At 37.9% G+C, this 24,409-nt stretch overlaps 1 protein-coding gene across 3 annotated transcripts in view; it reads right to left on the reverse strand.

Moving 5' to 3' along the window:
• The window catches only part of CASK (calcium/calmodulin dependent serine protein kinase), a 150,707-nt gene that overhangs the window by 20,785 nt on the left and 105,513 nt on the right, over window positions 1-24,409 (reverse strand). Inside the window, exons 12-19 of one of the 3 annotated variants that reach the window (XM_044442629.1) lie at window positions 23,600-23,677; window positions 21,385-21,465; window positions 19,713-19,901; window positions 18,152-18,230; window positions 17,682-17,767; window positions 15,990-16,058; window positions 5,019-5,087; window positions 3,681-3,716 (exon numbers count right to left, since the gene is read on the reverse strand). In XM_044442629.1, the coding sequence (XP_044298564.1) occupies window positions 3,681-3,716; window positions 5,019-5,087; window positions 15,990-16,058; window positions 17,682-17,767; window positions 18,152-18,230; window positions 19,713-19,901; window positions 21,385-21,465; window positions 23,600-23,677 (687 nt within the window). The remainder of the gene's footprint in view (window positions 1-3,680; window positions 3,717-5,018; window positions 5,088-15,989; window positions 16,059-17,681; window positions 17,768-18,151; window positions 18,231-19,712; window positions 19,902-21,384; window positions 21,466-23,599; window positions 23,678-24,409) is intronic. The other 2 variants (XM_044442630.1, XM_044442632.1) reach the window with 2 other exon arrangements.

Genomic DNA, 24,409 nt, shown 5'->3' on the forward strand with positions numbered 1-24,409 from the left:
CAACTCACAGCTAGTACAAATATATATTTGTACTAGCTGTGAGTTGTTTTTCCTAAACTAAAACCTCAGTTTTTCGGTTTTATTGTAGTGCTGGCACTTTGTGATATATAAGTAGGTTTTGGGTTGCAGTTTGGGCACTCGGTCTCTAAAAGTGTTGCCATCCCTGCCCTAGATCCTACTCCCTGCACTGTTTATTTCATTGTTACTGGGCCTAAACCAGACCTTACCCTGGGGTTTTTCTCTCAAGAATAACATTGCTGAGAGGGAAGCCATGGAGCATGCAGGGCTAGAGGGTCCTTTGTTGCTCTAGTCCTCCATACTCCAGTCTCTCTCTCTCTGTCGGACCAAAGAGAAACCATGGAGTACAGTGGGAGAGATACATGCTCTCTATCTCTATACATGCCTCTTATTCTTTTGGGAGCAGTCATGGAGCAACATAGACTAGAGCAGTGGTTTTCAACCTTTCCACAGCTGAGGACCAGCAAAAACAGGAAAACCACCTCAGGGAGTGCTGAGGCAGAAACAAAAAGCACCAAAAAACATAATACGGTATTCTGTGTGTTCATTTCCAAACACAATGCCAAAAAAGTGAAACTTCTCCAAAACAACCAGAAAATGCCAACAAAAAATGCCAACAAAAGAACAAAATACCAAAATCAGCATGGCATGGTTCCCAGTCAGCCTCTACCAAGCAGTCCCTCCCCTCCCTGGCCTCCCTGGCAGCACTGGTGCATGCAATGCCAACAGAGGAAGAGGTGGTGGAGCACTGCCAGCCCCTGTGCCTGTCCGCCGTGAGCAGATGCAGCTGCCCTGCCCCCCAACAGACTGGCAGGAAATCTCCCGCAGACTGGCACCGGTTCCTGGACCAGTGATTAAAAACCACTGGACTAGAACAGCTGCATCTTTCCAAGCAGGGCGAGGAAAGCCTTCTCTACGAAAAGCAGAAATTGAAGGGAGAGGAGAGGGGAAGTTTAATCCTTAAACCCCCCTGCCCCCCATGATCTTGATGAAGTTTCCCTATGAGGAAGACATATGGCAGAGGGAAATCTGTGAAAGAGCAAGAGAGAAAGCTATGTGCACAGATGTGGGTATATGGCAGGGGAACCCACTACTGACTTGGACCATGTCCATTGCTTTATGTGGCCCGCTACCTGTTGCCACCAGCATGCATGGCTCTTGGAGGCAGGCTGGTTTACTAATGAATGCGAAGCTGTGTGTTTGTTCAACATGCACATGCAAATCTGAATGAAGTCTCAGGCTTAGGAGAAAGACGTCATTAGTGAAAGGTGTGGTATAAGTATTATGTAGTAGTAGTAGCTGCAGCAGTGATGTTTATCTACTTTAAGAAGCTGACTTGTTTAAAAACACAATCTTTCACAAATATAAGCCAGAATTCCTTGCAAGTGAAACTGAACACTAACAAAGTTCTTCTCCAAACTGTATAGAAGGAAGAGGGGGAGCAAAGACACCCAAGGCTTTCTTAAGTTTGTTCCTGCTTGTGCATTTAGCACTAAAATTTACTGACTGTACCATGATTTTGATGGCAGGGATGGGTAAGTTTTGGCCCACTGAGGTCCCCTATCTGATATATGGAGGACTGGTTACCCACTGCAGGATGCTTGACAAAGAAATCGGGGAGAAAAATCACTATGTGATCCCAAGATGTACGATTGCTAACTGGAATAGAAATACTAAGCTTGCCTGAAAGTCCCATGCCTCTCTCTGCAAAGAGAAAGGACCAGAAAGATGAGTGGGTCTGGATGATGTCATATGATGGGAGGGACTTCAGGGCTGATCCCCCATCCCCTTAGTATCATCTGGTCCACCAGCTTTGGTGGGGATGCAATTCAGCCCCTGGGTCAAAAGAGCTTACTTGTCCCTGGTTTAATGCTATATGCAAACCATTGAAAAGCAAATCACTGCCAATTATTATTAATCTAGTGTCATGTGAATACATCAGCAATTATTGTAAATAAAAATTGTATTTTTACCTTCTGAAAACTATGCAAGATCTTAGCATGATGCATCCACTTAACTACTGGTCCTGGAACTAAAACATGTTTCTAGTGAAAATATTCTGTTAGTGTTAAATGAGCTATAACCACCTTAAAAAATTCTCTCTGGTGATACGAAATTCATTCTAGCTAATGTATCCTAGGTAATGCTTGATTTTGCCCATTCCTGCAGAGATTTCTAGCCTTGCTGTAAACAATTACACATAAAGGTTTATGCAACCTTTATACACTTAGGATGCATTCTGATGAACAAGTTTTTCACAGGATTGCATATGGTGCCCCAGGATATGTTAAATATCCTGTTAAATATCACCCTCTGTAGTGCATCACTACTTGATGTTCTCAAAACGCTGCACCAAATTACAGAAGTATAAACCTTCCTTTGATTGACTCAGAGAGATATCTCACATCATCTTTTCTAGCCAATGTCTCAAAATCCTTTCATTATTAGTTCCTTTAAAAAAACTGAATGAATCCTATGCATGTTTAGACAGAAAACATGTCCTGTGTCCCCCAGCATTCCCTTACTGACTGGGGAATGTTGAGGGTTGCAAAACATTTTTTGCCTGTCATAACATGCACAGGACTTGCCCTAGATATATAGCTGGGATGTAGAGACCTAAAGGTGCACAAAAAATGCCTTTATACAAACAAGGATGCTGTTGCGGTTGATTTTTCTTGTCGGTAAGAGCTCCTCTAGCTAGCTTATGACATTTGGGCTCCAGTCAGTATGGGAGCCTGAAGCTGGACAGGAAGAGCTGAACTGTGTGCACACAAACCAACACACTGGATTCTAGCTCTTTTACATTGTACATGTGCTCCATTGTACCAATTTTAAAATGTTTATCTGAGCAAAAACTGCATGTGGAAAGGACCTTCAGGTTTCTCTTGAGTGATTTGCTGTTTTTTTTTAAGAGTAACACATGGAAGGTGCAACATGGAATGGACTTTGGAAACAGAGTGAGCCTCCCAGAGGCAGGGGAAAAGAGAACGGCCAGTAACTTTTCCACTGTGGAGTAACTTTTTCAGTGGCCTCTAGGGGGCAGCAATGCCCATGAACACAAAGGCTGCCAGAGAGGGCAGGGTTAAGCCAATCCCTCTCTATTGTCATTCCCACAGTCAAATCTGCAACCTCAATAGGCTGTTTTTGGTGCTTTAAGATGGAAAAATGCATGCAACTGTGTGTTACATGTAGTCTTAGCCTGACCTGAACATGATGATAAACCTAGTTAGTTTAAGATACTGTTTCAACAGTCAATCCTTGTTCCTCAGCAGTATGAAGAAATTTGGAGGAAGTGGACTTGACTGATATGCAAAATCAACCCAGAGTATTTCTGGGTATTTCTGTGAACTTCAGAAATATTAATTCCAGGACAGCAAGGGAAAACAGTGATATGAAATGGTAACAAGAATGGTGGTGCTGACAAGCCACGGGACACTGCATATAATGGCCATGGGTAACAAAACCATATTACAACTACAATTCACAACTACAACTACAATCACAGGGAAACGGCAGTACTGAGAATTAGCTTTAGAACTAAAACACAAAACGGAAAATGAAGTTAGAAAAGGGATCAGCACATTAATGGAATATCAAATTTGAAATGGCAAGGAAAAATTGCTACAAAGCTACATTAGGAAAGATTCCATGAAGCTATTCACCTGTCGTCCTTTTGGTTGTGTTGTCGATGGCAAATCCTGCAGAATAAAGCCAACCCAGGAAAAGAAATTTTCATTTTACTTTAGAAGTAGACAATAGTATAACAGCAATTCACACAACCACAAATGCATTTTCAGAAATTATCAATTAATAGGAAAAAATGTCAACCCCAGGCTGTTTAGCAGCAAGCTGAAGAAAGCAGGTAAAGTTTAAGCAGACAGAAAATGTGCTTTTAATAAAGAATTCATCATCTTCAACACAAAAGCACCCGTAAGCAAAGGAGGACCACCTTTTTAGTCTTAACGTTCTATCTGTATCTATCTGTAATGGGGCTGCTTTATCAGCAAATTTTGTTTTTTGCAATTTGAAAGTTAGGTTGCCCAGTAACTATATCATTTTTAGTCAATTAAATATATTTCTAATGCATATACATTTTAGTGTTTATGTGTAAATCAACTTATTCTTTTAGATAATCACAACTGCAATATATTAAACAGCTTACGAAACAGTCCATATTGACATGAATAGGAAGTTCACAGAAACTGATACCATTTCTTAACTCAAAATTTGTGTGTTGACAGCCGTTACAAAAACTATTTCTGAAGGATGATTTCTCTAAAGATACTTTATAACATTCTACCATATACATTCAGTGAATGACAAATGATAAACAGCAGGACCACTTGTTATGTTTAATAATACCCTTTTGCCTGTAGAAGTGGCTAAAAAGGAAGTACTTTGTGTTAAAGATGTGATGTTAATACTTTGGCTTAAAAATGCAGTGTAAAGCCAGTTTCTTTTGCTTTTCATATCCAGGCAAGGCTCATATTTCACGAAATATGTGCACATACCACAAGAGCAGAGGACACACCAATTCCTTAACTCAGATAGCGGAAACCAATACTGCAATCTAGAGAGCTTAGAAAATAAAATTAAAAAACAAAAAACAAAAAACAAAACAAAACCAAACCAAAACATCCAGGTCTCAAAACCCCCAAATACCTGCAGTGCACTCTTTTGTTTGAAAACACCAAGTTCAAAATGGAAATTAGTCTTTTGGCTTAGTTTTGATCAAGTCAAAATGAGGATAATGATAAGCATATTTCAGGGATGAGGGAATTTTTATATTACAGTTGAATGCAACTCATTAAAGGATTTTAATGAGAAGATTATGTTGCTGAATAAACCCTTGAATGAGAGAAAATGGGGAATTAGATTTCTAAGTATTCTTGATTTTATCAGCAGAACATAATTTTCTACTGAACATGTCATCATAACAGGAATGGTAGATGAGCACCAACAAGATCTGAATACTCTCTCTCTGGAACTGGAGGTCTTACCGAAACAGAATTGTTAATGCTGCTATGGCCATTAGCTGGGGACTGTCTGGATGTAGAGGGGGAATCTCTCTGAAATAAGACACAAGGTTCATTATAACACATAACACTACTACAGAACAAAGATATATCTAAATCAACAGTTATATCCACTGGCTTATAACCAATAATTTTGACTTGTCATCTCTGAGAGTTTTCACAGTATTGCTAATGCATTTTTTTTCTTTTTAAATATATTATTTGTAATCTAAGTGGAATTACTAATTTAGAAGTAATTTGGCAAGGTCTTTGTGTTTTCTTAGTATTTGGAAACATTTTATTGTGCTGAGTTTTCAATCGCACTCATTTTCTTCCCCTTAAGACCTCTTGCATGTCATAATCTTGACTTTTTAGAAGAATTGTATTGAATTAGATGGGCATGAAAATGATTTGGGATATAACTGAGTTCAAGAAAATGTGGCTTTATCTTTCTGGTGTTCAGATTATAGGGATTTGTTTTTCCCACAATAATATGTGAACTGTGTTTACCTTTTCAGAGTTGATACAGGGGAAAATATTAATGAAAGAAACATGATTTCCTTAAAAACAAAAATGTAATGGTATGACATTTAAATATTTCCAAAAATATTTATTTCTCCTTCTGATGGGGCATAGAATACATGACTGTTTTAAAAGAAAACTCAGTCTGAATATTTAATTGCTTTAAACAAAAGAACCCTGTTAATACAAAAATGAAGAATTTCAGATTTTTTAGTATTCAGAGTCAGATTATAAAGCACAACAAAGAGTAAAATGTTTCTAAACACATGATGTGCAGTCTGTGTATGCACATGGCAGGAATAAATTCCACTGATCCAACAGGACAATGATATGTCCATATTAGTTTCTACCTTAGAATTCGAGTGTGTATACAGAATGACTAGAACAAATATACAAAGAGGGACAACTATGTATCTTAGGGAGTTTATTTTTCAATTTAATTTGTACCCTGCCTTTCCACCGAGCAATGGCACTCAAGCCAACTTATCTTTCTTTGTAAAACTCACCCACCTATTTGGCTCAGAAGTGGCCCTGTTTAGGGATTGTATTCAGAATGGCATTCAGAAATTGAAATCAGTGAGTAGATACAGCAGAATCTTTACAGGTGTGGTCTTGGGAAGACTTCTGGGATCTATTAATCAGTCTAAGATGTTCTTTTTCAGAAAACCTTTGAAACACCATTGTTTTAAAGACAAAACATTACTGGTTTTAGTAGCTTTTTATGGTTGACTTTTCTTTTTTCTTTTATCTGGCTTGGCCCAGCTCTCTCAGATACAAGACAAGTGGAGAATTAAACAAAACATCACAGTGTTTATCTCTAGCCTATATTGTATTGTGAGCCACTTTGAGAAGTCCAACAGAGCAGGTGGTATGGAAATCTGCTTAATTAACAGTAAGCAGAAATTTCTGGAGAATAGAAGGGTTTTTTTTTTGCCATTTCTCCTGCCTGAGGCCTCCCTTGTATAGCATGAAGAATACAGATAACATAGCAACCTTTTGGGGCCTACAGTCACATTTGGAATTTCTAGAACATGCCAATATATTCCTTCAGAGGGATATATTGGAACCCTTAAAACATTTGGGTCAAGTCCAGGAACCAGATTTCAGGTTGGATGTCAGGAATTACTTCCCGATGGTTAGGACCTCTATGATATGGAATGGACTTCCAAGGGAGGTGGTTGGGCCCCATCAGTGAGGGTGTTCAAGGAAAGATTGGCTAGGTGGCTCAACTGGTATATTGGGACCCCCTCTCTGGCCCTGCTGACTCTGTCAGCTCCATTCCCTCTTCCTCCACCTCTTCATTTAAGATTGCTTGTTAAGTGCAAGAATACAAAAGGTCTGACTCATCACAAGGCAGGAAGAACAATGGAAGCTTCTGGAGAATTGGAGCTCCTTCAGGAAAATCTGATTGAGGCTTTCTTCCCTGCCCTGGAGGCAGGGCTTCTCCTCCTGGCCTCCTGCAGTTGGGTGATAGATTTTCCAGGACAGGAATGTCCTTGCCACAGTGGTGCATGTCCTAATTTCAGGTAATGTAATGTACTGTACATGGGACCATTCTTGAAAATGGTAAGCTAGCTTCAATTCATTCAGCTTGAATGCTGAAAAGGGTGCCTAGATGGAGTTGTGTTAGGCTAACTCCTAAGGAATTCTATTGGTTTTCTATTCACTACTGAGTGTGATTCAAGGTGTTTGATAGCACCTTTAACATCCTCAATGATTATACATGGCTTGTGTAGAGGCTGGCAGGAGGCTTGTGGGCTAAAAGTGAACCTCTAAGCATATCATTGCATCCATGTACTGAGATCTTCACAGATCATTTTTCTCTGAATAGAATCAATGGGAGAAATATCCATCACATTTCCAAAAGAGAGGGCCTCAAATCCTTCCTAGGATATCCTTCCTAAATAAGACTGGTAGTTACCTTCCCTTCTTTTCAACATTACAATAAAAACTTCCTGGCATTACAAACAGACACTTTCCAATTGACTCCTTTGTTTCCTGAGTGAATAGTTGTTATGCCTCTTATTCTGTAATTATATCATTGTGTGGGTGCCAGGGTGTGGCACCCCTCTAGGGTAATATAAGTGGGTAGGACAGGGGTATGCCGTCTCATGCTCTCCAGATGCTTTAGACTACAGCTACCATTCACCTTATCCAGCATGCCAATGGAATTATGGGAATTGTAGCCCAAAACCTCTGTTGCTTGTCATGCAGGACAGCTTGCCCCATTTGCCCTGAAAAAGGCCTGGCAATGTAAACATACTGTACGTTCTGGAAACACTTACTGAGACACTTTCGAATCCCCCACTCTCTCCTTTTATTCTACAAATGAATATGTTTCTACATACTGTGCCTGCTCTTAAAATTGGGTGTTTGTTTTTGTTTCCAAACAATTTTTTTCCAAAGTGATAGCTGTAGGATCACCCAACTTTGATATCAGAGAGAAAGATATTGAAATTGGGGGATGTTGGACAGGTTAAATATTAAGGTAGCGACCTATGTGGAGATGTCATAGCCACAAATACCTGTTATCTACTCCTGCTTAGACTACAGCAATAAGGAAGGGGCATGAGGCTGCCTTTGGAAACTGTAGTTGGCACAGGTTGGGGTATGCACTATATTATCCCTGTGCTTGGCAAGCTATATGGACTGGGAACCACTCTAAAGCTGGTTTAAAGCTCTAATCTTTAAGTCTGGATGACTCAGGACCAGGTTACCAGCAACACCATGTTTTCCCAAATGTGCCGACCAAACCTTCATCTTGCTCAGAGGTCCTGCTCTGAGTGCTCCTGCCCAATGAGGTGAGAGGCAAGTAACCACGATGGAGGGGCCTTTTCCAGAAATGGCATCATGGCCAGTGAACAGCCTTCCATGATAGGTTTGCCTGGTGCCTTTTTTATGGGCTTTTTGGTGCTAGAGTCTTTCATCCAGACCTTTCACATAAAGGGCCTGTCCACTTAAACCCATGTTCATTTGTGTTTTATTCCTACAAGTGTTATTGCTTTTTACTGCATTTAAATGCTGAATTTGTTTTGTGAGCTGCCAGAGCACTTGTGCTGCGGGACGACAATATAGGCACACTGGGTGAACTTGAATACTTTAAGCCCAAGGTGGCTATAACCTTGGGCTTAACGTTGCCTTGAGGTCTTGCCTGTGCCTGGCTAATGACTGGGCCTACTGGGAATCCAGAGGCATCTTCTTCCACCTCACGCCTCTTGTCAGTATCCCAGGGGACACCAGGGGAGCTCTGAGGAGAGCTCAGATGACAACAGCTGAAGGTGGGCACTTCTGGCCACTGCCATCTGGTTCCATGCCTGTGGTGTTGCTCATGCTGGCAGAGCAGGACTGCTTGTGAACAGTGCTTCTCCCATGGCACTGGTATTGACAGAACATGGGCCGGGAAGCAGAAGTGTGGGGAGCGGGCATGTTTTGCTGGGCTTCCTCCCTAGCAGACCCAGCTGAATGCACTGCCCTTGTGCAGAGCCATGATCACCGCGGCAGGTGGGTGGGGTGTTGGTTGCATCTCCTTGGGAGGAGGCCCAACTAAACATGCTTCCCCCACATCTACTTCTTTGAAAGACATGTTGATATCTATTTGTTGCCACCTAACCTCCAGTTGTATTAATTTAATGTAATTTTATTAGGCTTTTATATTTATATTAACTTATGCTGTTGTTTTACTGTTTTGTAATATATTTTAATTGTCTGATGTTAGCTGCCTAGAGATGCCATGGTGAAATAGGCAGTATATAAATGTTATAAATAAATAAATACATAAATGTAGCAGAGTGGGGAAGAGAAGGTAACTTCCACTGGTCCTCCTGCTCTGCATTGGACGACTGTGAGCCACTGAGTCTGGAGACTTGCATTCATCTCCACAGGACTGCATCCTTAAACATTTTGTTACGAGGCCCCTTTGATGCTTTTGATTCAATTACGCTTGCTCCACAAACCCAGTTAATTGTACTAACCATTTTACTAATGATTCTATAGTCTCTTGTATCCTAGTATATATATATATATATTTTACAGTGTTCCTGTTATTCCTTATTTTGATGATGATGCACTGGTTCTGAGCCTTCTCACCTAACCCAGTTCAAAAGGTCACATTCAGTAGCTTAAAAGCTACGTTTTATATATATAATATCCTAGCTATAATCCTGAAGTTCAGAAACCAGAAAAAATGCAGATGGAAGCAAGATGCATTTGACCTGATCACAATTCCAAATGTTTTGACCTAAATAATGAAATATTTTTTTTATTTATCAAAAGTCTTTCCATTTCTTCCTAGTTTCCACATAAATATGAATCATACATTGTTGCTGTCTGCCTGTCTTTTGCTGTCTGACTTCCAGGAGAAAGGGACAGTTTTCTTAAGAAATGAGAACGAATTACATTTTCAGAATTAAGAGAATTTCAAGTCAGTCAGTAGTTTTAGCCAATATACTTTGAATTTCTTAAAAGTGCACGTTATGGATGGAATTCATGGCCAAAGATTTTACTGTATCTCAGAAACAAGGGATGTAATCTCATATTGGTTTGCTGGGGATGCTCAAGCCATAGTTTGCTAAATGGCAAGGAAAGGGAGGCAAGGAACCACTATACCTGAACTGGGAGAAAGAAGTACATCACTCTGTCTAGACTTAAACACGTAATACTAAATGACTACCCCCCTGAAAGATACTCTAATCAAGGTATTTTGTTTGAAATAATAGTATAGTTATATTGATGAAATTTCAGCCCATGTTCACATTCCAACTGTTAGTACAAGCCATCTATCATACAGCAACCAGTAAACAAAAATGTGTTAGAGATGTTCAGTGAACTTTTGTGCAAGAATGAGAGGAAGACTTTTTTGCACTGCAGAACCACAGAATACTGAAGATTGCATTACCATACAACAAAAATGTGACTAAAGCCAGGCTGGAGCGTTTAGATTCCAGTGAGTGACAAAAGATAATCAGAAGCCTTACAGAATGACACAGGAAAAAGGTGGACCTCTTCTGGATTTGGGGTCACTATCCACACATAAACATTTTCTAATAGGAGGGTACCTTTGGAAACATACCAGTGCATTCAGTTCAGGTTTTTAGAACCTTTCTGCAGCTCTTCTTTAATTCAAATATTTTCCTATGTCACACCCATATTTGGTCCTTATATTTTGAAACTTAAAAAATGTTGGCTAATGCTCTTCAGCTTGTATAGAAACAAGCAGCATCAGGGGAAATTTTGGAACTTGTGCTCTTTACAGATGATAGAACTTTTTATAAGGGATCAAATAGAAGATAGATTAATGAAAAGGAGCAAGTAAAATCTAATTAAATACAAGCAATTCATTACAGATCTACAGTTCTATGTCTGTGCTTTGATAAAAAAAGTTCTAATTATATTATTATTTTAAACAAGTTTGAAGTTACACTTTCTTTTTGACTTCTTGTAGGAATACATGAGCTTTGAGCAAGAATATATCTGAGAAATATAAAGGATAAATACACAGTACCTTAATATTTGAAGTCTGATTATACAAATTTACAAGATTTCTCTGTCCCTCTGTGTTTGACTATTCAAATATGTTTGACCCTATGCATGATACATTCAGATAAATGAGAATGTGCTTTACTGATGGTAGCCTTTAAACAAAATCATCTCATGCTAAGGATTAGTTTTTGAGTTTGAATTTGGCTGTGTCCTGAATTAAAGCTATCTTTGAGTTCCTAAAAACATTAATCTTAATAAGAGGCAACAACTCTCTTTAGAAAAATCAAACCCTGGTATATATTCCTTTGTATTACTGCAGATTTTTTATTCAAGGGAGGCATATTAAAAACAATTCTACCTTGCAATTATCTGTGCTTAAAATGCATTACAAATGAAGAACAACGCCCCCCTTCCCTGTACATGAATGCAATTTACTATATTTTAAGGATTTTTTTTTTAAACTTTCCTAGAATCTCCCTGGGTGGTTGGAGTTTCCCCACAAAACACGTGTTTCTCATTCATTGTGTAGAATCTGCATGTTTACCTTTGGTATGCTTCTGCATGTGTAAGAGAGCTTGTTGCATTTTTGAATCACTCTGAGCAGACCCCTGAACCGGGGAAAATGTATTATTTGCTCCTAGTAGCACATTGTGAGTATTATGCAGAGCGCGGTTGTGAAAGTGTCTTGGGCAAGCTCGTGGCTTCTAAGAGTCCATGACATTTTGTATTATTTATACTTTTAAAAGAATTTTTTTTTGGAGACTGTGTTCTACCCGGCTGCTTAATCCTGCTTAGAAATGTGGCACATTTCAGTGGACTGAGAGAGCTTGGTCAGCCCCCAGCATTAGGCAGGCTTCTCCCTAAGCAGATTATTAAAGCAAGCAATGTTACTTCAATATGGATGTTGTTATTTTTCAGAATCTATAATATGTTACCAGAAAACACATAAGGAACAGATGATACATTTGAGCATGCAGTATTTTAAAGTATGACATCACTTACATAGTATTTGTCCCAGTTTGTTTGCTAAGTAGGAAAAACATCCTTCCTTAAAATGAATTTAATCATCACAAGTCTGTAAGAGCACATTTCATACAGGTACAGGATCTTTTCTTCATCTTAAATAACCCCAAACAAACGATTGTAATGGTTTTACAAGGGAAACAAGAGAACAAAGATCTCTTTGGGTTTAAAAACTCATACTGTCATGGAAAAAGTATTTTAAATAGCTTACACTGAGACATTACAGAAGAATAAATTATGCAGTTTAAAAACTTTAAAGCAGTAACCCAATGATACTTAAAACAGAACTGTATTTGAGCATTCTCAGAAAAATATTTAGTTCACAAGAAGCTCCTTTGCTTTTTTTCTTCCTGGCTAATTGCTATAATGTTTGGCTATTCTAATACTTAGCCTATGCTTCTTTCAGTTTAAAATCCATTATGGTAATTGGAGTTATGGAAAACTGGATTATATTTATTTCTACTCATAGTATTCTTTTATACCTTCGCGCATATGGTTCAATTTGATTTTGTGATACTCAATTTCTCACTCACAGATTTCTCTTCAGTGTTGTACCCAGATGACAATTTCCTCATTATGTATTTATATTCTGAAATACATTACAGTATCCAATCCTTATTTAAAAATACAAATGCCAAAAATACTATGTTAAGTCTCTATTTCTCTGTGTGAGAATAAAATGTTGAGTAGCCCGTTTAACTCATTATATATGACACAGTGCTGTTAAATATTTTTAATCCTCAAGGTTTTAAAGATTTCCTATACTGCTGCTCATGCTATTTAACATATATATGAAACCTTTGAAGGAGGTTATTTGAGTACATGAGCTGGGGTGTCAGCAATATCCTGATGACACCCATCTATATCCTTTCTCTTCATTTCAGCCAGGTTAAAGTCCTGAATCAGTCCGAACAAGATCATGGACCAGATAAGGGCCAAAAAATCTTGAAGACCAATCTAGACAAGACACAGCTACTTTTAGCCAAGTCATGTGGTATTTGACTTGTCTTGGAAGGGGTGGCATTTCCCCTGAAAAATCAGGTGCACAGCTTGAGGATGCTCACAATGTCACTTGAGGTCCACATGGCAACAGGTATCTCTATGCTCTGCTAACTTCTGGTAGGATTGTCCCACATGGGGCTACTTTTGAAGACTGTTTAGTTCAAAACAGAGCTATTAAGGTACTCCCTAGGATTGACTGATATGCTCATGTGGCATCAATGCTTTGTCAGCAACACTGACTTCCAGTTAGTTTCTGAGCTTATTCAAAGTGTTGACCTTCAAAACCCTAAGCAGCAGGGGACCAGAGAATCTAAAGAAATGTTTCCTCCTGCTGAAGGAAGAGGGGACTACAAGAAAGACCAACTCAACTGAGGCAGCCCACCTGTAGAAATGCCTCCCCAAAAAGGTTTGCAAGGAACCTACTCCACCTTTTCAAAGACCTTTCTTTCCCCTGAAGCATTTCAGGGACCTAGTTCTAGATTTTTCTGGATGTTTTATATCTTCGCATGCATCTGTATTCTACCATATTCTTCTAAATATTTGTGTTGTATTTTAAATTGCTAGTATGATATTTTTATTTATTTATTTATTTAAAGCTTTTCTATACTGCCCTATAGGCTCTCAGTTTTTAGTGTTTTGTACCCTGCAAAGAGAATGTTGTTTATAGGACAAATTAAAAATATATTAAAGAAATCATGTTTCTTATTCAAAACCTGCTGTAGAAAATGACATTGAAAGCTTAATTCCTCACTCATAGGGATGATTGAGAAGGCAGGTATTGTAGTCCAAAATATTTGGAGGGCAACTAGTTGCACTACAGAATTGAACTCATACATATCTTGAGCTTTCATTTAACTTCGGAGTGGAATATCCATGTTAAAATTGTACTGAAACTACAGTTTTGGACCTGGCAGAAACAAGCAGCTATTAGCCTGTCAGCTGAGACCCAACAAATACCACTGTATATCTTACATCTCACTTCTTCCCCCTTTTGCATCTCCCTCTCAGAAGATATTTGATTGCCTGCTGGGTAGTCCACCGATGAACGGCCCAGAGCCTGCATGCAGTCCTTAGCCACTGTCTCTGTGATCAGCCGGAGCTGCATGCAGCCCTCCCAGTCCAGCTGATCAGCCGCAGCTCAGTGGGCAGGGAAACAGCTGCCCTCCCTCTCCACAATCCCAACAAGGCCAAGGTAGTTCATTTCCTGCTGGGGATAATGGCAGGGAAATAATCTGATGAAAGGTGCCTTACCTGGGTTCCTATTTAAAGCTCCCTATCCTTAAATGCTGAGATGCGTGCGCATGTGTGAGAAGTGTGTGCATGTGTGTGCATCTGTATGGTGCCTGACCATTACCTACTACCATATGAAGCCCTTGGCACTGACATTTGCCCACCCCTGCCCAAATCTATAAAAGCAAAAATTCCACCAAGAGGCAACTTTGCAATCTACTCCCTCTTTTATTCTGGAGGAACTGATGCTTATGAGAAAGCCAGTGTGGCACAGTGATTAGAGTACTGGACTGGGACTTGGAGACTCTGGTTCTGCTTCCCACTCAGCCATGAAACTCACCTGGAAACTTTGTGCCAGTTACAGACACTCAGACTAACCCATCTCACAATATTGTGAGGATAAAATGGAGAGAAGGATGACCATGTAAGTCACCGCTGGCAGGCTAAAATAACAGCAATGTTTGTTCTATTCATCAAGTACTAGAGGCAGAACCTTGTCCCAAAATCTTAAACAGATCTCATTAATTTCCCATTTCTTTCAATATTAGTCCTACGTAAATATGTTGTTGAAACTGTCATTTTGTAAGCTGCTTTGAGAGATTCCTTTTTTGGAGGGGAAAAGCAAGATTGAAAATTCTCAAAATGAAATAATACAATCTATTTGCTTTTTTCAGGCATCCGATGCTTTTGTTAATTTCTGGTGTCACTGCGGAATTGAACACACCACACATTCCACTGCCTCAAGCAGATTTTGACTTATTCCTTTTCTGATTAGCCATCTAAACTTTGCTTCTTGAGAATATGGTATTTCTGGTCAAAAGGAAAACTTTTTATAACGCTATAAATATATACATATTACAGTAATTTGTTACCATCTTGCAATGTACTTAATCTTTCTTTCAACATGTTTGTATAACAATTTAATGCTTAACTTTTTAATCCTTTGACTTGAATTTATTTCTACATTAGCACTGTTATTTTATTGTTTCCCACTTTCAATTTGTAAGCTTGTCTTTACTTCTCTTATAATATTACAGGGGTGTTGAACATCAAGCCTTCAGGATGGAGTCAAATGCAGCCTTCCTGGGGCCCTAATTTGGCTCTGCAGGGTTCCCAGATGGTTCTGCTTCTGCTGGGAAACCAATTGCCTGGTGCTTTTCAAGCCTTCGTGCAGTTTTTTCCTGTTCTAAAAGGTTCCAATGCTTCTTCTAATCTTAATTACCAGAAGTAGGAGCTTTAAGATGATGCCATACTGCTGTTTTACTTTATTTTGGCTCTGCCCTTTTTGCCTTCAGGCTCACCCACTCCTGGAACATCAGACCGTATGTTCCGGGGTGGGGAGAGAAGGTCCACTTTTTAAACTGTCCTGCCCATGACATTGTCATTAGCATTTCTTTAAGCTTGCTTTTTACCATTCAATGCCTAAACGATACTCTTTTCTGCTTTACTCCAGATGTACTATGAGGCTTTTTCACCGCAGAGATTGTAAAAGGGTATTCAGTGAATTGATGTAATGAATATGAAAGACGACACAGTAGGTAGATAGAGCTACTCCTCTGTTCCGTTATCTTTGTTGTAAAATTGGTGTGCGTAATCTAACAGCACAGGCAGAAACAATTCCCAGAAAGCAAAAACATTCAGCCATTAGCAGGCAGTTAGTTACAGAACTAAGAAGAAAGAATAATTCATTTATTTCATTACCTCACACGAAGAAGACTGCGTACGATAACTTGGCACAATCTTGAAGGTGATACTACCTCGCATTTCCCTCTGGAGAAATTAAAGTATTGTTTTGTTATAAAAACCTAACTCACAAATCTCTCTCAATTTTCAAAGAAATCAGGACTCTAAGAGCTTCAGCAATTCTTGGAGAAATTTATGTTCAGAAATATGTTGAAAATATGAAATGCTTCATGTGGATGCATTTGACAACAGATGCATTTTACAGCAAAATCAATCATCATTAAAGGGTATCAGAAATTTTCATATTTTGTACCATAGATTGCTTTTGTTGTGTTTTCAACCTTTCTTTTAGTGAAATTTACTGGGTAATATTAACAGCAAAAATATTTGCTTATTTTTTAATGTACATGTTAAATAAAGAAAAAAGGGAAATGGAGTAGAAGAGAAGCCATTGACTATACTAAGATGGAAAAAACAAGTGGTTAATAAAAGTGCACAGTGAAAAAATACATTTAAAAACTTTTAATGGAGATAAACTTTCCTAATGATCCTTAGATGAAATCTGAAGGTTACAGACAACTTTTATTTGTTTATATAACACCTAAAACCTTGCTATAATCAACCCAAGAGAATCCATTTTTCCTTTAGAAACAACAGTGAACATGGATTCAAAGAACAGGATTATTTTATGAACAACAAATGCAGGCAAACAACAATCAAATCTTACAAAAATGAAAGCTGCTTAACAAAAAGCTCTGAAAATAACTTCCTTCCTGCTGCGCTTAGCATTTCTACTTAGATTATGTTCTTGAGTGTTTTATGTGAAGATGTGACCCTACCTAGAATAGAACATGTAGGTTAAACTTAATACAATAGACATTTTTGGCTAATGTTTCATGAAGGAATAGGCCAATATCACTAAGTACTTTCCAAACTCTACTCCATACTGAACATACTTGGATTAGTCATGTTCATACAAAGTATAAGTCATAATTCTAGAGAATTGTGACTCCTCATTCACAAAAAACTGTGCTAGTGCAATGCTACCCAATTTCTTCTGGTTTGCTCTCACCACCAGTAACAGTGGCTTCCATAACAAGGAGCTCACCAGGAAGAAAAAACTGAGTGCAATTTGTTGATCCCCAACAAGCCAGGAGTCATTCCGAATTGAATGCTAAGCTTTTTCTTGCTCCTGATATCCTGGTTACTGAAGCTGTTTCTATTGGTTAAAGAACTTAAACAAGGATGGTTGGATATCATGCTTGCTTATCAATGATAAGCCAGGATTCTCTGAAATGTGTGTGTGTGTGTGTGTGTGTTTGTGGATGTATGTGTCCATGCATGTACATGATACAAAAGAAAGGCTCTGAATGACCAATTGTACTACTGAGAGTATCCTATTCAGGCTCAGAGAAAAAGCAAATATTCAGTAAATCAAAGAAAGTAGATGGGAATATAGCATGAGCCATTTTGGCTCATGGTCCAACTCGTTCCATTTTGATTAGGCAAGCAAGTCAGAAGATAAGAAGAGGAGCAAAGGCCATAAGGTGCTTTGAACCTGATGGAAGGCTTGCAAAAAAGAACAAAAATCTCCTGAAAAAACTGGCAAGTTGGAACAACAGTGTTTCAAGAAGCAGAAAGCTGTGAAGGAGATGTTCATTCCTACATTAAAACTTGGATGCATCAGATATAAAACTTGTTCAAGCTTACAAGCATTTTTTGCAGCTGTTCCACTGTTTGATTCGCTACACTGATTCCATTTATTTCCCGAATTTCATCCCCCACATGAAGTGTTCCTACAGAAGAAGCAAAACAAGATGACATTGTTTAAGAAAAATGCCATATGAAGAATGAACTATGAACTCCTTAGCAACTGAGCGGGCTTGCATTCAGAAAAAACTCTTTGAGCCTAGTAGCTGTGCCCTGCATACCTTATAAGACATGGGGAGTCCAGCCTACCTCAGCAACATATTAAGCATTTCCATGCTGCTACTTCCTGAAACACTTCTGGGTGACAAATATGGCAATATGAATGGTCGGAGCAGAGAGGTAAGGAAATAAAGCCACTGAAAGATTCCCAGAAGTAAAAGCTCTGATGTGGCCCCTAAGTCCTGGTAATACCTGAATATTTAGACAGCATCACACAACATTGTACTTATTTATTCTTGTGTCCACATTACCTTGCCTGTGAATCATTCCTCCATGCATAATTCTTGCTACAATGCAGTGGTTCAGCTCATTCATTTTTAAAGTGATTCCCTAGTAAAAGAAAAAATAATTAAGAAAAGTCAGCAACAACAGTCTTCAATTATTAAGGCTTAGTACATATGTCTGAGAATGTGTCCATGTGGAACGTTTTCCAGGGATGCAGCCATATGTGAAAACATATATCAGGTTACTATTTCTGCTTTCTAGGAACAGTCTGCATAAGAAAAGCTTCTGTGACCTTCTGTAGCCACTAAACCCATAGCAATTACTGCCAGAAAGTGAGGTATAATTTGCTGGGAAATTAACCAGGGGTGTGCCAGCTCAGACTTAATTTCTTCATGCAGTTGAAACTTCACAGTCACTCCAGCTGTTCTGAGTGGGGAAGAAATCAAAGCAAATGAATTAACTGAAAACTAGCCCCTTCAGTTAACAGATCTGAGGAAACCAAAGTTTTGCATCTAACAACAGTAACCAGTTTTGAATTTCTATTTTAGAAATTTTATTTCTACTTTCTATTTTATTAAGTAAAGTACTATCACACAAAATTTCCCCCAAAATGTTCTGTTAATACTTTTTTCTGTTTGTCAGATGCCATGAATTCAAACTCAACAGAAAAATGAAGCACAAGTGCACTCATAGAAATATTGTTTGAACAGTAAATACCCAATGAATGTACAGCACAACTCTTTTAGTCCCTTCTAAAATATGTTTAACATTTATTGTATGTTTTATTCTTGTATTTTGGAATTTTACTTTTATGAACTTCTCAGAGAGATTTGTCTATTGGACAGAACAGAAATGTAGTTACGTACTAAATAATAGAAAGTAATTTCATTACAACAATCGATATACACTTTTAGGGTTTTTTAAAAATTCAAACGTATCCTCTGTTAGATCTTTGAGTGAAGTTTACTCAGGCTGATGATCAAGACAGGAAGATTAACAGTACAATCTTATATGCCAGCAAAATCAGTATCACAGGAAAGGGCTTCTACTGGGCACAATGAGGCTTTGCTCTGGAATGTCCTAATCATCACTCTCTCTCTGCCCCCCACCCGCAATCAATCAGAATTCTTGGGCCACTGAGTAAGCTGAGCCCTCATTGGTTTTGGATGTTTCTTCCATTAGGTTTTATTGTACTTATACAAATCTGTTATCTTCCTCTTGGGTGTAATGGTGCTATTCTGGCTACATAAGAATCATCACTTGAAACACAAAATTTACTGTTAGTATTTATAATACAGTTGGGATAAGCAAATATATTGCTAACAAATGAAACTGAAAGTCTGCTTCTAAAACGAGTGAAATGTAATATGCAATATCATAACTTATTAACCATCCCTAATAAAATATTTAAGGAATTATTAAATTATGTTCTAAATAAGGTTATCAAATGCCATTCATTATATAGCAAAAAAGGGTTTCAGATTAAGCTTCTTATGATTTTTTGTAAGCCATGACCTGCCATTTGATAGTGACCAGATGTGCCTCACATATCTTTATCAAAAGACGTAACAGCAGCTGTCAGTTTACCATTGGTTCATCTGTGTTTTTCTGGAACTGAACCAATCGCACTCTTGTTACATTCTCCATATCCATGTCACCATTGGCGCTCTCTGGAGAATCTCCGTTTAAATATGGAGATGTGGGAGGTGGTGTAACTCTTAACGCTTCGTCACTGTAAACCTCATGTGCCACTACATCATGAGTTTGAAGCAAGGCCTGTAAGAAAAGAAAGTTGCGACATTCCATCATTTCCTTGTCTTCAAGATTTAGCATATCCCACATAACACAGTGATGCAGACTTAGAATGATAAAGTATCTTTTGTGTCAGATTTCAAAATCCAATGTTAAGCAACTTGTCCCATTAGTACTGTTTAATATAGTAAAAATAAAGAACAAAGGAGAGGGTACATTTCTTCAAATCTAGCTAGTATATTCTTGAACAAACTAAGCAAATTTCAGCTTTTCCCAACTTCATTTTGCTAAGCCACAGCCTGGCTCTAGTTGATTCCAGTGCATGGCTTTGACTTTACAGAGTGCCTTTTAGCCTACAGTTCGGCATATCTGTAGAAAGCCAGAAGCTCCATGCACTATTCACAAGAATCCAATCTCTGGTCCTGAGGCTGTGGACAGTCCTGATGTTATGAAGATATGAAGGAACTTGGAAAATAGGACTTCTTGCTATAGAAGAAAGAATAAAGGCCTGGAACTGAAATTCACTAATATTGCTGAGTGGAAGATGTAAAAATCCTGGAATGGGGTCAACATAGGTTGAAGAGGAAAACAGCTTTTCTTGTAAATGGTGATCACCTCCAAAGAGGGCATCCTTCCTCCTGAGAAAGAAGCAAGACTTGACTGATGGATAATTCTGTCTGTCATGTGAACAGCAAAGCCTTCTCACTTTAGGAAAATGGCTGAATTCCTGACACACAAAAGATTCAAGGAAAGAATACTCATACCATATTTGATTAGATGCCAGATTTATCAATATAATTAATACCATCCAGGAAATGAACATGAAGTACATTTCCAATCAAGGCAAAACAAAATTAGAAGCCTAGGATAGAAAATGTTTATACTTAATAGATATTGAACACACTGGTATTTTTGACTTCCCCTCCTTCACATCAGAGCAAAGTGCTTTCTAACTGAGGTGTTTATTTTGTTAAAGCAGACTACCTATACTGCTTTGTGATAAGAGGGGTATTTAAGAAGTCAGAATAAAAGACAGAAAATAAGTTAGAATATTGGCTATGAGGGAAATACAGCTTAATGATGGAAAGCTGATTTCAAATGGAATACCTCTCTGCTCCTCCAAATCAGAAAGAGCTGACTTCACCTTCAAGTGGATCATGTTGCTTATGCACCCATAATGTCTGACATTTCTCAGTTTGTCCCTCCTTTTAATATGATGCTGTATAAATGAACTATGTTAAGTCTGCCTTTTCCCATCTCAGTTTTCTTCCCATAATCCCCCCCTCTTCCTGCTGCGAAGGTGAAACTGTATGGTTTTCAGAGACTGCTTCGTTTATCTTGGAGATTCATTGGTCTTGGCATTTCAGCCGGGAATTCTAACCCCTCTTCTTTCACTTTGAAAATAGATTCTGAGTCAGCAACCTTTGAAGACTGTATTATATTTTCTCCCCTGAAGCTGCTATTTCTATGAGGAATGCTAAGAACAACCACTGAAACAGTTCCTTACCATGAAATGAGGTTGCGTTAAAATACGTTTAAGTTCTTTTGCATCACTGTTTTCTGGATAGCATGAAATTTCTTCCAATACCTGTAAATTAATCAGTGCATATACCAATAAACCAAAGTTCAATTTTTTTTTTCTGGTAACTCGTGCTCTATAACATGAATGCCAACTCTACAACAGCAAGTTTTAAAAAATCACTTGATTTTATTATTACTTTGGATTGAGGAAATAAAATTGAATGCCCATTCCAAGCGAAGAACAAATGAATGAATTCCAAAGCAAAAGGCAAGTTATAAACAGCATTTATTTTATTTGCCATTTATATTGCACCTGGCCCCTCCATGGAGCTTGTGTCAGCAGACTTGAGGTTCTCAGTCTCAGATCTGTGTATATCAGAGGTTCCTAAGCCTTCGGGTTTGGTGGGCACATTTGCAAATTTCTCAGAAGGCAAACAGGTGAAACTAAAAGAAAAGTAACTTGCCTGAGAACCCAAGTAAAAGCCATAGATGAAGCCTGAGTTCCCAACACAAAAGCATTCTTTACACCCTTGCTTTCTGCTCCAACCACCCATTTCGCAGATGGCAACATAAGGCTCAGATTTAAGTAATTTGGCTGAGGAACTGCATGCAAGGCAGAGTAGAAGTTTGACTCTCAAATTCCCAATTGTACATTTGCCTGCACTGAGCACAATTAAACATTTACAGAAGGTGATGCTCAGAGACTCATGAACCCTCTCTCACACAAAATTAGAACAATTCCAGCCTGTATTTCCTGATATAATAGGAAAAAACCTCTAGGGAAGAAGAGATAGAAAAAAGAAATAAATTTTCATTGGCCAACCAGTAGTACAAAAAAAAAAAAAAAAAAAGGATTATTAAAAAAAGGAGAGAGTACTTATAGGATGAAGAGCCTTGAAAACCTACATTTTGTTTATGGCCAAGCAGAGGAACATTGTAGAAAAAGCAAGCTGAAGAAGGAATTGAAATCAGAGTTATAAGGAGAGGTGGGCTTGTATTTAGAAAAAAAATACCAAAAAGAAGATGGCAACATTCAATAAAGACCAATATGGTATTAAAAGACAAAAGTCACAGAAGATGTAAAAAGAAAGGAAAGTCACTTGCCTTCCTCTTGAAAGGTGTGAGAATGGTAACTAGTGTAAGAACAGGGGAACAGAGGTGTTTGAATACTTAAAGTATTGCCAACCCATTTCTGGTTGGCACAAATTCTGATCAAAGTAAATGATCAGAATGGTAAAAGCCTTCTTCATACCTCACCTACTGGAGGATGGAAGAATGAATGAACACTTAAGAGGGACAATAGTGGACTTTCACATAAAAAGATCGGTTGATAGATGAAGAGCATTTGATGGGGAAGTCTTTGAGTCTATGAACTGGTACAATCAGGAATTTAGATTCAAATTTGAATGGTTTAGTGTCTCCCATGTCCCGAAATCTGTGAAAAATAACTACTGCATTTATTGTATGTAAACAAAGTAAAGTTATTTTGCAGTAATCCACATCTTCTCAGAAATGGAATCTACCTTTACCTTTGTAACAAGACATCAAATAGTATGGTATGGTATTTTTTTTTCACTTAAGATATGTATCTTTTTCCTTCTCTTTCCCTCCTGTTTTCCTCCTTCATTAAAAAATGCCTAAACAAAACATCATAATATGGACAGACCCTTCAATTGAAGTCTGATGCTTTTAATAATCACAAGAAAGTGGTTGTTAACCACTGAACAAATGATTTAGGATTGCAACTTTGGAGCTATAACAATCATAGTTATATTATAATAATACGGTAATTTATTATAATTTATTATAATTTCACATTTATAATTTGATCTGATAGTATGCAACAGTAGTAGCTTTCTATGGACTGATAGTTTTGAGCAATCTGAGACAAATGCATTTGCTGTCTGTTGTTGCTGTTAATTATTTTATTACTGTCTGATTTTCTTTGGGTGGGAGTTTGCAGTGGCTGTAGACCACTGAAGAACAAGCAAATTTCTGCCACACTGGGAAATAATTATTTTAAAAGGAGCCAGAACCAAAGCAAATAGATCAGCTGCCCAGTTTTCATACAGACAATTACAGAATAACATTGTGATGAACACAAGAATCTCGCACAACATGTTTACTCATACGGAGTTCTATTATATACTGATTTAGAATACAGAATGTAGCAGATCTAAAATAATTTTTAAAATGCTTACCTCTTTGGCTCTTTGTACAGCATCACTTGGCGGATTCCTGATTTGTGGTGAAGATTTTGTATTAATTTTGTCATAAAGCTAAAAAACAAAAACACACAGAATGCACACACTGTAACTATGTTTAAAAATAATGTCTAGAAGTCTATCTTCTTAAAAAAATTCTGAAACATTTTAACAAGCAACATACACTATAACACAAAATGGAAGCCATAGATAATGTGTCTACCTTAATTATCTTTACCATTAAACTACTACTTATAATATAATAAATGTGGCATATGAATCTTAAAGTAGAATTAATGCTGCAGGTCCTGTTGTCCCCAAAACTTTGCTGTTTCCTAACTGCCTAAATGTTTAATTAATATAATTTCCTCCTCCTCTTCTATTTGGTCTCCCTGATAACCGACCACAATACCATTCTATCTCCTCCACCTGCAGGATTGTTCCAGTCATGTCCAGAAACAGTTCTTCTGAAATCCTGTAGGATACTGCATTTAAAAAACTGCAATTATAATGCAGTGCAACTAGGGAATAAGAGGCATTAAACTTTACCCTTTATTAATACAAGACTGCAACAGGAAACTCACGGAACACTGTGAAACTTTCTTTCAAATAAACAATAATTTTGATTATTTATTTATTTTAAAAAATTGTAGGCTGTCCATTACTGTCATCTCTGGATAACTGCAACTATTATGACTCGTTATAGGTTAATATTGATTATTGTGGTGATTTTTTAAATTTTGTTATTACTTGCAAGATACCTTGGAAGGATTTGTATCCTGAAAGTCAGGATGTAAATAATTTTTG

This window comes from Varanus komodoensis, unplaced genomic scaffold, assembly GCF_004798865.1.
Source record: "Varanus komodoensis strain SLA01 unplaced genomic scaffold, ASM479886v1 scaffold4, whole genome shotgun sequence".
Lineage (NCBI taxonomy): Eukaryota > Metazoa > Chordata > Lepidosauria > Squamata > Varanidae > Varanus > Varanus komodoensis.